General features: G+C 39.7%; 1 protein-coding gene and 1 long non-coding RNA gene across 3 annotated transcripts in view; one reads left to right on the forward strand and one right to left on the reverse strand.

Moving 5' to 3' along the window:
- Positions 1-7,093: 7,093 nt before the first annotated feature.
- The window catches only part of LOC145483989 (uncharacterized), a 301,335-nt gene continuing 295,928 nt past the window's right edge, over positions 7,094-12,500 (reverse strand). The window contains exons 1-5 of one of the 2 annotated variants that reach the window (XM_081462581.1): positions 9,309-9,395; positions 8,800-8,862; positions 8,624-8,677; positions 8,415-8,484; positions 7,094-8,194 (exon numbers count right to left, since the gene is read on the reverse strand). In XM_081462581.1, the coding sequence (XP_081318707.1) occupies positions 7,893-8,194; positions 8,415-8,484; positions 8,624-8,677; positions 8,800-8,862; positions 9,309-9,395 (576 nt within the window). In that variant the 3' untranslated portion in view covers positions 7,094-7,892. Of the gene's footprint in view, positions 8,195-8,414; positions 8,485-8,623; positions 8,678-8,799; positions 8,863-9,308; positions 9,396-12,500 lie in introns of those variants that run through there. The other variant, XM_081462580.1, reaches the window with a different exon arrangement.
- LOC145483994 (uncharacterized) overlaps positions 10,440-12,500 on the forward strand; it is a 10,736-nt gene continuing 8,675 nt past the window's right edge. Inside the window, exon 1 of the long non-coding RNA XR_014048974.1 lies at positions 10,440-12,010. This is a non-coding gene — a long non-coding RNA (uncharacterized LOC145483994). The remainder of the gene's footprint in view (positions 12,011-12,500) is intronic.

A 12,500-nucleotide genomic window follows, 5' to 3' on the forward strand; every position in this document is an offset into this window, starting at 1 on the left:
GTATGCAGTCTTTCATAATTTTATCAGCACCTCCCACCTCCCCCCACAGACAATTGTTTGTGGTACAATTCTCCCAATTCTCAGCTATCCAGCAGAAGAGAAATAGGTCACAGTCATGTAAAGGCCAGATAGGTTTAACCAATGGATAGCAGGCCGAGGGGTTCCTTAAAAAATAATGCAAGCCATGTAGTCCACATCACGTACAAACTATTTTTTGGAAGCAATAAATCGTATCATTTCGTGGTTTTTCTTATAGGTTAGTGATTCAGTGCTATCTTTTTAGGCAATAGAAGTCATGAAATTGGTCGCGCATAATAAGGTAAAACAAAAACATAGACATGACAAGATGAAACAAAGAAGTACTAATACGTTAATGCCTGAAGTGACCTTAGGGCTGTGGTAATAGATCTTTTAACGTACAAAGAGTTTTCTGTCAAAGAACCTGTGCAATCACAGAGGCGCGGGTGATATATACAAGTGTGAGGGCCATACTGGGATAAACTATGCCCGTGGTCTTGACAGTACGGACCGAACGCATCGAGCAGTCCCTACAAAATGAGACAAAGGGCCGATATTAGTCTACCAAAGGAAAGTAAAGAATGTAAGAAAAATAATATTTTACTATGGCTCAATTTCAGACCAAATCAGCTAAACATTTATCAGTACCCTTTGGGACTACAGATATACAAGTACCTGTAAAGTAAAGAGAAGGAAGACTTCTCCCTCCTCCTCTCCCAGTCATCTGTGCTCGTAAGGGGACGATGAGCCGCGCTGCCCCAGTTTAACAGGCTGGCCCGGCTTGCCGAAATGGCTCTTATCCTGGTATAACATGAGCCGCGCGAGACCGGAACGAGCTCAATTTTGGCGCGAAGTGGTTTGCATTGGTAAGCCATGCTGACCCGTTGGACATGATTACATGGAAAATTTCGAGCCCAGTTGGTCGGGATACCGGCTCATGAAAGTCACCAAGTTTATTTTTCTTGTGTTCAATAAACGTGCCGAGATATCATTAAATTAACCGAGCCAGCCAGCCTAGCTCGAGTAATCAGCCAAAGACCAAGCAAACATTATGACATCATTTGTTTGCGTCATCATCTGTTTGTTTGAGTGGTAGTTCCTTCTCGGTCCTTCCAGCTGCGGTCAGACCCTTCTAGTCAGAGCCTGTTCACAGGCTAGCGTGATATCAAGAATTATTATCCAACTGCAGCGAATACCGTCCAAATAACAGTACAAATATACAGCGATATTGTACAGTTATTTGTACAGCAGAAAACCTGTTTGCCTTACAGGTAGGCGCGCGCACACAAAACTGTCACTGACTTTTCCTCTTTCATTGATACATTTATTGACTACAGCAGTTGGATGATAAATCTGTTATTAGATGTGTTGGTGTGTAGTATAGATTTATGATTTTACTCGTTGTTTGTATTTTGACTCGCGCTACGGGCTTGTCAAAATACGGCACAACTCGTAAAAATATATAGCGATACTACTACTAAATCTAATAAATATTAGTAGAATTCTACTAGTATACTAATGTAAATGCTGTAATTTGATTGACTGAGCCATTGAACACTATCAGCCATTAGAGTGCGGTGGCTGGACGTAGTCTAGAAATGACGTTTTTTTCGTTTTTCCAAGGTTTTGAAGGAAAATTTTGATGCAAATGAATAATTAAATTCCTGAGAAGTCTAAACGAAGGACATTTTTGGTTTCTTGACTTTTAGAAAAGTTGAAATTATTGAAAAAACTGATGAGTCGAGTGCGCGCACACAACTTCAATTTTTAAAGACAATTCAATCCTTGCGATCATCTTCTGGCGCAAAGTCTCTGTAATCCGGAATCCAGGCCTCTGTAATCCGGAATCCAGCCTTTGGAATCCGGAATCCAGCCTTTGGAATCCGGAATCCAGCCTTTGGAATCCGGAATCCAGGCCTTTGGAATCCGGAATCTAGCCTCTGGAATCCGGAATCCTACCTCTCGAAACCTTCTCTGTAAAAACTTTGATATCTGCTCGACTGCTCACTTGAAAGTATCATATTTGTCAACAAGGCGGTGTTGTGGTCTTTGATTCTTAAATAGGCCAGGGTGCATGCATCATTTGTTGAAGATCACCATTTTGACATGCACTGTATTGTCTTTGTGTCAGATTTGTGACATTTTTGGCCCTGAAATAACTTCAAGTACAGCGTACTTTTTTAGAACTGTCAACACTGTTCACGGGAGTTGCTTGGCCCCATAGGGGGTTTCATTATTCCTGTACGTCGCCGGGTTTTCGGTATCAAGATGTAAGGAATCGAAGTTAATGCCGGAAAGTCCTGAATTCTCAATAAATGCGATTGCGGTGGAAGCGGTAGTTGACGAGCCTGCTTAAAGATAAAATCGAAGCTTAACCATTTAAAATTTTTGTCCAGGATGTACACCCCATGAGCAACGCTTGCAGGCGCCAGTCAATTATTAAGTTACTTTTTAAATTTCCGGCGAGCGAGAAATTCGAGCTAGTGTGTTTATTCACTATTTCGACTGTTGGATCTACTGTTCGACATTGCGTTGAGGATTCTAAAAGATGGGAAAACACCGGAGAAAGCATAAAGCTGAGCGGGAAAGGTATGTATTAGTCATAAAAGTTTGTTTTAGACTCCTGCTTACGTGAATCCATGTGTGACATGTGTCGGGTATATGAACATCAAGAGAAATCTTTGTGCGGCATTTTGAATTAATTCGATTGTTTCTCGAACTTATGTTTTCACTTGAATTCGTATGCAGGAGTCCAAGAATAAAGAAGAAAGAAAAACAAAAACAAGACAAGGAAATTGCAAGGTTTGTAGGGTTAATTACGAAGTCCCGAGAAGTACGTTCCGGCTACGTTCTCTTTCGATCTCTAGCTCTGACACGTGCGATTATCGGCATCTGCTTGTCAATGGGCAAATATTACCCGGGAAGTTATCTGAGTGTAGCGAGACTTGAATTTATTCCGATTCATTGTCATTATCGTACAGATGATACAGATCTAGAATAGGAATAGGCAATAAGCTAAGGCATGGTAACTTTGCCAAGAAGAACGTATCGAAACGTAATCGAACAGAAAGGGTGTTATATTTCGCTAGTAAAGGTAAATTCTATAAATTTAGCGCAATGTCTCTTCTATGCGAAACCAGGAGTAGGCGTACTTGTGGGTCGTAATTTTTGTTCCCAAAACATACCCAAAATTATTAAAAACTAGCAATGGTATATTGCAATTCCTGAGTTTTGATTAATTATATGAGCTCAACTACCATTGACCATAAATATCGTAGCCGATACGCGTCAACGAAAACAGTTGGGCGTTGCGCTTGTTGGATATGATATCGTTATAGCCAACTCGGCGCTTCGCGCGTCGTTGGCTATCTTCCATCTTATATCCAACGCGCACTCGTGGAATAATTGTTAAATATACACTAAATGCTTTCGAAACACTAATTAACCGGGCGCTTGAATGCCAATGTTGCGGGAAATTTTCGACAACAATTTATAATTGATAATGCATCAATCAATTCCAGCTGTTACACCTCGGGGATTTGTAGGGCCCAGCTCCCCGGGGGCGGGGTTTTGTACAACATTGTGTTGCCCCGAGGGTGGTGGGCGAGAAAACTTGACCTATCGCTAGATCCATGTAATCGCCAGATAATGAAGATTTAGCTTTGCTTCTTCTTTTGTGGTCGATTCTGGAAAAGCAATGTATTGAAAAGTGGAAGGCCATGTTCCAAGGTAATAATAGTTTATAACCTCTGTTGCTTTTCCGTTTCCCGAAGAAACGTCTTTATACGTTCCGATTCAAAGCAAGACTATCTGAACTATCCATTAGAACTTTCACCCAGGCAGCAAGGCGCATGTTACGTTATTGAACATGCTGTTTGTTGTCAGGGGCGGGGATTTTGTAATTTGTAATTTTGGTTCTGTTGATGATATAATCGTTTTGATGAGAACAGTTCGTCAGATAACTTCAACGCTGTGGATTACTCAGCGGACTTCAGAGACGCCTCTTCTTAACAGGTACCCCAACAAGTTAATTATTTTATCAAAAGTTAATTTAATTGATGCCGTATGAACTCCAGTTTAAGGATATTAACACATTTTGATATATTGAAAAGAAAATGGTATTTTCTTTTTTACTCAATTCGTACTTTAATAGCAGAATCTGCTATCGCAGTACGAATGAACATCAGAGTTAAAACCTTTGGAATCCGGAATCTCGGAACGTCTGGAATCCGGAATCCGTAGGCATGGAATCCGGAATCCAGTCACCGGAATCCGGAATCCACGATGTGGAATCCGGAATCCAAGACCCTCTTGGATTCCTTTACATGGGGCGATTATTGAATTTCCTTCGGTGAAATCTTCCAAAATTTTCACAGCATATCGCTTCCTGCGGGACACGAATTTTAAACACGAAAAAAGTAGAGTTTGTAAAGGCAGGTTTTTCGAGTTTTACAAATTTACGTCTTTTACCGCTGCGAAAAAACTGGTCTTATAGATTTCCCTGAAAAACGAGCTCCGACTAAAGTAAAATATTTACTACCAATCTGCCAAGTTTTACGGAATTTCACCGAAGGAAACGCGAGAAAATTCATTGTCAGTTTTGCTTGTTGTGCTTGATATGTTGACGTAATGAAATATCGAAAAACACTGACGTTTTCGTTCGAGCGCGCGCAGATTACTTGAGTTTTCGTCCTCAGCGCGCGCGCGATCGTAAAACTATAGGGAGCCACCTTAAGAAACAATTGGAAACCGTTATTTGAAGTGAATTTTAGTAAGAATTCTACTAAAGCAATTAAATTATTCGCTCTCGATTTCTAGGAGGTGATAGTTGATTCGGCCTTCGGCCTCATCAACTATCACCTCATAGAAATCTCGAGCTCATAATCTAATTGTTAAATGGTAATTGAACTGAGTGGAGTGCAATTTGGACTGAAATCATACGCGTGATTTCAAAATCGAACGAGCGCGCTGCGCGAGTTCGATTTGAAATCACAAGTATGAATTCAGAACAAAATTGCACGACACGAAGTTCAATTGCCACTTTATTACATCCATTTTGAAATCGCACAATTTTATCGCCTTAGATTTTAGATTTTGGTGTATTGTTCCAGTAGCCTGTTTGTTAAAAATAGCGGAACCGGAAATGCCTTTACATATCATTTAGTATGCAAAACGATGTCATGTGACGAAAAATCATTCGAACATTCTGAAGTCAGAACGAAAACAGTCTACTTCATGCACAAAAGTTCAAATCTCGTCGCCTGAATCAATGATGGAAGGTTTTCATTTCCTCTGTGGTTGAGGCCAAGACTTCTAGTTGTCTTTGGAGAAGAAATTTGAAGGTGCGGCCGGTGTAATTCTGCGATGGATTACTTTTGAGTTGTGAAACTCCTTCGAGTGCACGATGTCCACTGGATAGTTTTTCTCTTTTAAATACCCGTTCAACGGCACTCTAGGGATTCCAGCTCGTTATCATCTCCGTTTCCTCTTGTGAACCAGGCGTAGAACTCAATACTCAGGACCTTGTCAAGTTCTTGCGGTGCCATTTGTTTCAAGATATTTTCAAGATGGCGGGACTGACACCAGCTTCGTAACACGTTCGTTCATTCACTGTTTGGTAGTTTTGACTATGTTTATTTAAAGCGACGGAGTTGAGCTCTCGTGTTGCTTCGTTTGAAACTACCGGAAACCTGGAAACATCTACCATTTTGAGGTGGCTCTGAATTTGTTGTTGTGTGGTTTTCGTTTGTTTATGTTTTACTGGACTCGGTATTATACGGATCTTGGGCAGATGTACAAGAAAAAATCGCCAAAATATTCGTCAAAATGGACACTGAAAGTTGGAAACTTCCATTACAGTAGGTCTTTAACCTAGAGGAACTGATAATCGTCATTCAGAAACTGTAATTAATTTAATTTGTCAATTTCTTTGGGAAAAAAAAACAACAAAAACAAAGTTTTGGCAAACATAGTAGCTGCAAAATTCAACACACAATGGCTTTTTGCCCTTCCTTTTGCTGAACTTTTATTGATTACTTTAAGCTAACCTTGAAATCTGATTGGTTGTTTTGTTTTACTGTCCCAGTCTCATTGGCTGAGAAAAAGATGTGATTTGGAGCAAAAAATAGTGCGATTCGTGAATAAATCGCACCACTGAGAGCCAATCAGATTGCAAGGATAACCAGTGATTTCAAAATAGATTTAATAAGATATATATCGCCCCTTTCCAGTCATTTATCGCTACAGGCTATTGTCCGCATTGTCCTTGAAAACCATTTGAAAAAATTAGATTGATTCGATAACTCTAGTTTTTTATACAGTGGCACAGACAAAGTTTTCACCGAAGCAACCAATTTCAATCCAAAGATACTATGAAGTTTGCGGGTAATATGCTTGCTCCAACTCTAGAGCAAATGGCTAATAATTACCATCTATTGCAACTGACTCAAACGGAGGTTAATAGGTAGGCCTGGAACCCGTTTCTTGAAGGCCCCGAATCTCAAACCCTGTGACTACAGAGCTGTTTTATGCGGCACATATTCTTAACATGAGCAGAGGTTCCCTTCATACAAGAAGTTTCAGGAGTATACACCTCTCTGTCTTTAATACCGATTAACTAAAAATGGTTTTGTGGGCCTGAAAATTTTCTAGGGCTTTTGAGAAACGGGCCCCTCCTGATAGTACTCACGAAATACTGACTTTTTCGTGCTTGATATGTACACTAAACCTATATTTTACTGAAAAGTTGTTCAGAAAGGCAAAACTTGCTCAAGGTTGCTAGAACTGCAAGTATGGGCCATACTAAAGCAGGTAGCATGGCCGTGATTAGGGCGCCGCACTTGAAATCCGGTGGGCGTGGGTTCAAGTCCCACTCTGACCAATCAGCTGGAGTTGTTTCTTGGTAGACCCTAGTTCAACTCCTCGGCCACATTTGTAAATAGCCAACTGGTCTGCCTCCAGCCAGTTGGGATTTTTAAACATGTTATTTTCATTTGCATTATTTGTTTCATCATTTGGTTCCACTGGCCCTGTACATGTAAAGCTCTATTAGGGGAGTGGTCAATTAAGATATTTATTTATTTTTTTTTTTTTTACTGCAAAAAGTTTCTCCAAATGCCAAAAGTTGCTCAAAAGTTGCCGAGCACAATCGTGATGGGCCTATAAACAGGTTAATTGAAGTTATAGGGACAATTGCTGAAAAATAAGTGCAAAGGATTAAAGACCAGGGAGAAGAAAAATTTATTTTTATTCATGATGAGAACAGGCCTAGGGGAAAGGTCAATCCTATCCTTGTTTCTGAGTAAGCATTTAGAAAGGGGATGCATTCTTTGTTAAAAGCTATTGAGAAGTTCATTGCCCCGTTAAGTTTGAATGTCAATCAAATTCTGCCAGAGTTATGAGTGAACCAACATGTTGAACTTCTTACGGAGAATCCAAGTTCAGTTTTAATATTTCCTTTCCACGCGTTACTTCAGAGTGGTAAGCGCGGAACTAGGGATGAATTAGGACTTGGGCATTGAATTTATAGTGTTTTTCCACCCGAGAAAACTAAAAAATAACAATTTGAAGGTTATGAATGGGGAAAAGATTTCAGTTGTTGGTCATTTATCCGGCTGACACTGATACAGAAATTCCCAAATATATCTTGCACCGTCCTTTTTTATTTTAATTCTTAACAGATAAAATTACAATCCCCTGACAACTTAACTTGAGATATCATGCAAAAACAAAATATCTTTAATTTACAAATCAGCAACATCAGTGAACAACAGTGTGGTCAAAAAAAGTATCAAGCTTTAAAACCCTTAGTTAAGGACGATATTGTGCAGTTAACGACACGCAACGATTGAAACTCAAATCAAAAACGCACCGAATTAACTGTGATAGGAATACATATAGACTGTGATAGAGTATCTCACAGCCAACGAGATGACGTCACCAGCATTAAGGTTAAATACTCCTCCAGCGTACAGAGTACCTTGGCCGGTTCCACTCGGTTGTACCATGGTAACGGGTTTGTTGTTTACACGAACATAGACTCTCTCATTGGAATGATAGAAAAGTTGTGCGTAGATGTAGTACCGTCCAGTGGTGGGCACAGTCAGTTCTCCGTTGTTGTAGGTCACGCCGCCTGCTAGGTGGCTATGAGGGGCACTGACAGACCAGTCCCTTATCACTAGAAGGAAATTAAAAACAAAACGCGTTACTCAAAATGAAAATACGTTCGCAGACACTAGTGGTTTTTTACCTCGCTGTACTTTGATTTATCAACGAGAGTCTGTTTTTGCAATTAGTTCAGTATTAAAAACGTCAAATTCAATTTCAAAAAGACCAGAAGTAACACCAGAATTCGAGATCCCTGATATCACATTCCGCAAAGAGGATAATTAAAATACCTGTGTTGGCTTGGTAAGTAACGGTTTTAATATCGGCAGCTTCAATGTGAGCAGAAGGTTTGTTTGGATCCTGTGTTAGCATAAAAGGTAAAAGAAATGCCAGACTAGCTATCAATTAAAATCTTAAGACTAAAATACATCCAGAAACTAAAGTGCCTTGAAATTGAAATTCACAAGCGGAGAGAACGCACATTTTTACTCATGTTTACCTGTAAATGGCATGTACAATTTGTTCCTGATTCTCCTTTCTCGCCCTTCTCGCCCTAAAAAGTAACATATTTTGAAATCAGGATCATTAAATAATGCCAGAAATGTTGCCGAGCATGACCCATGTTTTAGGCGGTCTAAGTAGATGGAACTACAGAACGAAAGCTGACACTGTTACCTTCATGCCTTCTTTACAGCACACAGTGATGTTGACGGGATTATACGGAGTTGCACACTGTGACTGAAAATAAATAAGATGCACAAATGAACTCAGAATATAATAGGGGGACCAACTGTAGCTACTGCAAATATATGAGTTACTGCTGAGCCATTATCTAGCGTTCAATAGTAAAAAATTCCAACTCAAACTTCGAGACGACTCATGAGCAAATCTTTACTTTTGCTAAACAAGGCCAAACAAGACCCCGACGCTAAAGCCGATAGCATCCTGACTGAACAATTTTTTACTATTTTGGCATCGCGCATAGACGACAGTTTTTGAGAATTCTCTACGTCAGGGAATCGAAATATCAGTGTTTTCAAGGAGCATCCATTGAATTTCTTGAATTGAAAGCTGGCGTCTTTTTCCAAACGAAAGTTTGATACGTCAGTTCGCTTTACCCGGATGAATATCATATGCGATCAGATTAAGGTATTACTCTAGCTGATATCAAATCCTCGACTTACTTGACCAGCTCCACTTGCATTACCAAAAGAAAACTTGGTAAAAGCCAAGAGAGCAAAAAGCAAAACGAATTTCATCTCGACAGCCATGACTTTAGATCGAAGTTGAAATGATGACACGTCGGACTAAATCGCATTAAAATTACTGTGTACTGATTTATTGTATATATAAGAGCGGGTAAAAACAAGAACTACCTTTCCTAAGAGACAACAACAAAAAAAAAACCAAAAGATTCATAACTTTTGTTTGTATCCTTGACGTAAGATTCACGACAAGCGGCACCTTTAGCGTATATTGATACCAAGGTTTGTTGATTCATATTTAACAACTAGAATTTCCTTCTCGTTAGAGATAAGGTCCAGTTATTTTTTCCTTCATCTGTAGTCCATATTGCCCACATACAAAATAGCTTTTTTGGAAGCAATAAATCATAACACTCCGCGAGCTTTCTTATCGATTAGTAATTCAGTGCTATCTTTTAGGCAATATGATAGGCTTTTGTACATTATGCTCCACCTTAATGCTCCATTTTTTCCACTAAAATGTTCGGTTCCCCCCCAAAAAAGTCACTAAAATGCCCGGTTAATGCTCATACGGTTTTTAATTTTTCATAATTTTAACGTTTCAACACAATTAATAGTTCAGCGCGCTTAACAAAAACGTATACTTAGTATAACAAGTTAACAACAACGTATGAAATAGTTTAAATACACTAAAAGATATATAATTCTCTAAATGATCTGTTGTTCTGTTAATCCTTTGTCCCTTTCAGTCAGTGATACTTAAATGAAGAGGCTAAGTAAAGTCTTCATTTTCTGGTAAAAAATAGTTTTTATTTCTATTTTCTGTGGAAAAAAATTTTAGCAATTTTCCAGGAAAATGCCACTAAAATGCTCGAATAATGCTTAATGCTTTTGCCTCCCTAAAATGCTCGAAAAAATGCTAGCATAATGTACAAAAGCCTACAATATAAGTTATGAAATTGGTCACGCATCAGAAGGTAGAAAAAAAAACTTAGACATGACAAGATAAAATAAAGAAATACTAATAAGTTAATGCCTGAAGTGACCTTGTAGCGGTAGTAATAGACCTTTTAACGAACAGCTTTCGGTCAAAGAACTTGTGCACTCACGGAGGCGCGGGCGATATATACAAGTGCGAGGACCATACTGGAATAAACTCATCCTCGGAGACCCCGAGGGGCTGGTAGTCGGGACGATGCGATATTTTTGGGCGAAAGTTTCCTTCAAAAACTGACAAGTCCCTGAGAACTTATCCTTACCGAACCAGTTCCGGAAGTGGTCGAATTCCGTCCCACTGATTGGCCAAAAATAATTTTCTGGCCAATCAGCGAGGAGGTCTAGCCGGGTAACTCTGTCGCCTTCTTACACGAAGTTGTTTTCTTGATCGATCGACCCAGTTGCTTGTCCCATACAACGGGAAGATTCTCCTGGAGAGTTTTTTAACAAAAAGATTCAACGAAGCCAAGACAATCACAGGCCGTAGCATGGGGCCTAGGAGGCAATAGCTGGTTTTCACATGATGTCACTAAAATTCGAACTACAAAACTATTGATCTTCCTGAGATTTTACTTTAATGGTGTATAAGAGCAGCTGAAAACTGATATTCATACAGATTTTCGCTCCGAATGGGTTCTTGGTTTTGTGATACACTACGCTTGAATTTCTAAGCTTTTGCGTGACGCGACATTTACATGACGGCCTAGAAAGCTGTCATGATGGTTAAAAAAGTGACTTATTTCGGGGAACTTGGCTATCTGAACAGTTCATGTCTTAGAGAAAGTATTCTTTTAATGTTTTAGAGTTCCTCGAGGGATAAATGCACGCTGATTCTATCCGGTTTCACTGCGCAGTCTGCATCTATGGCACATGCCTGAAATGATTGCTCCCAGCTCTCAGAGCTCTCGTTTTCCGACCGCTGGTCAAAGGGAACGAAGACTCTGTGAACGAGATTGTTGCGGAGAAAGCTAGTCGAGTACACAAGCTTACTTTAGTTATTATTTCTCCTCGATCGTTGAACGACTTCTGAAACTTTCCATGATGTGCAAATCGCCGTTGCACGGGCCACGCAACTATGTTGACCGAACATGGGAACGATCGGGCTAATTACAGTGCACGCACCTTCTTACTATCGCGCCAAACCAAAAGTCCCTTAGCAATATGGCTGGCAACAGTGTTGGGCGTAAATTCGAGAATGACCTCCAACAGGTCCTTAAAGAAAGCTTGTCTTTGTTTCCCGTGGATGATTTGAAAGCGGAGCGGGGGCTTATCATCGAGAAAATTGTAGCGAGAAGAGATGTTTTCGGGCAATTGCCGACAGGTTACGGTAAACGTTTCACCTTTCAACTGTTGCCTGGCGTATTTAACAAGTTCCTTGAATGCTAAAGGCTATGAATTCCCTGCCAACCCGTTGGTTGTCGTTATTTCGCCACTAATTTCAATCGTTGAGGATCAGGTGATGTACCTCAGGTTCCTTGGGAGTCAAGGCTGGTTATGTAGGTGAGAGCCAAACAAGTGATAGAGAAATATTAGATGGAAATGGGGATTACGCCTTGTTGTATAGAAGCCCATGAGTCACTGACTGGAGATGGAAAATTCAGGGAGATGTTCTCCATGGAGTCTTACCAAAAAAATACTGTTGCACTTGCTGTTGTTTGTGATGAGGTGCATACAGCTGTTCATTGGTAAGTACATTCTTTGATTTGTTTACTAGGAAGGGGGCCATTCTATTTACAACAGTGTTAATTATATTCCTTTTTGTTTTAAGTTAAAGCTCATATAAAACAAGACTGATTAAGTAAGCTTTAATTGGGTACTTAGATTTGACATGAAAATGTGTCATAAAGCCTTTATTCATCGACGAAGTTATTGCAAGAAAAATTTGCACTCTGACTGGTAAACTTGTGGTTGAAATCCTACTTAAAATCCATTCCAGTGAAACCTGAGCACTGGCAGAACCTTTGCATAGGACTATTTTACTATCTAAATGTGTAACTGGGATAAGTATAATTACACCTACACAGAACATGTCAATTTTTTTCCAACACTGTTGAAAAAAGACACATGTACATGTAAGCGTACTTAGCTAAAGGTACTGCATATATATTCCCATGTACATAACTATATAAAACCTGTATTTTCAAATGTGTAACCTTAAGGATAAGCAAGTTTAGC

The sequence above is a fragment of the Orbicella franksi genome, chromosome 4, assembly GCF_964199315.1.
Source record: "Orbicella franksi chromosome 4, jaOrbFran1.1, whole genome shotgun sequence".
Classification (NCBI taxonomy): domain Eukaryota; kingdom Metazoa; phylum Cnidaria; class Anthozoa; order Scleractinia; family Merulinidae; genus Orbicella; species Orbicella franksi.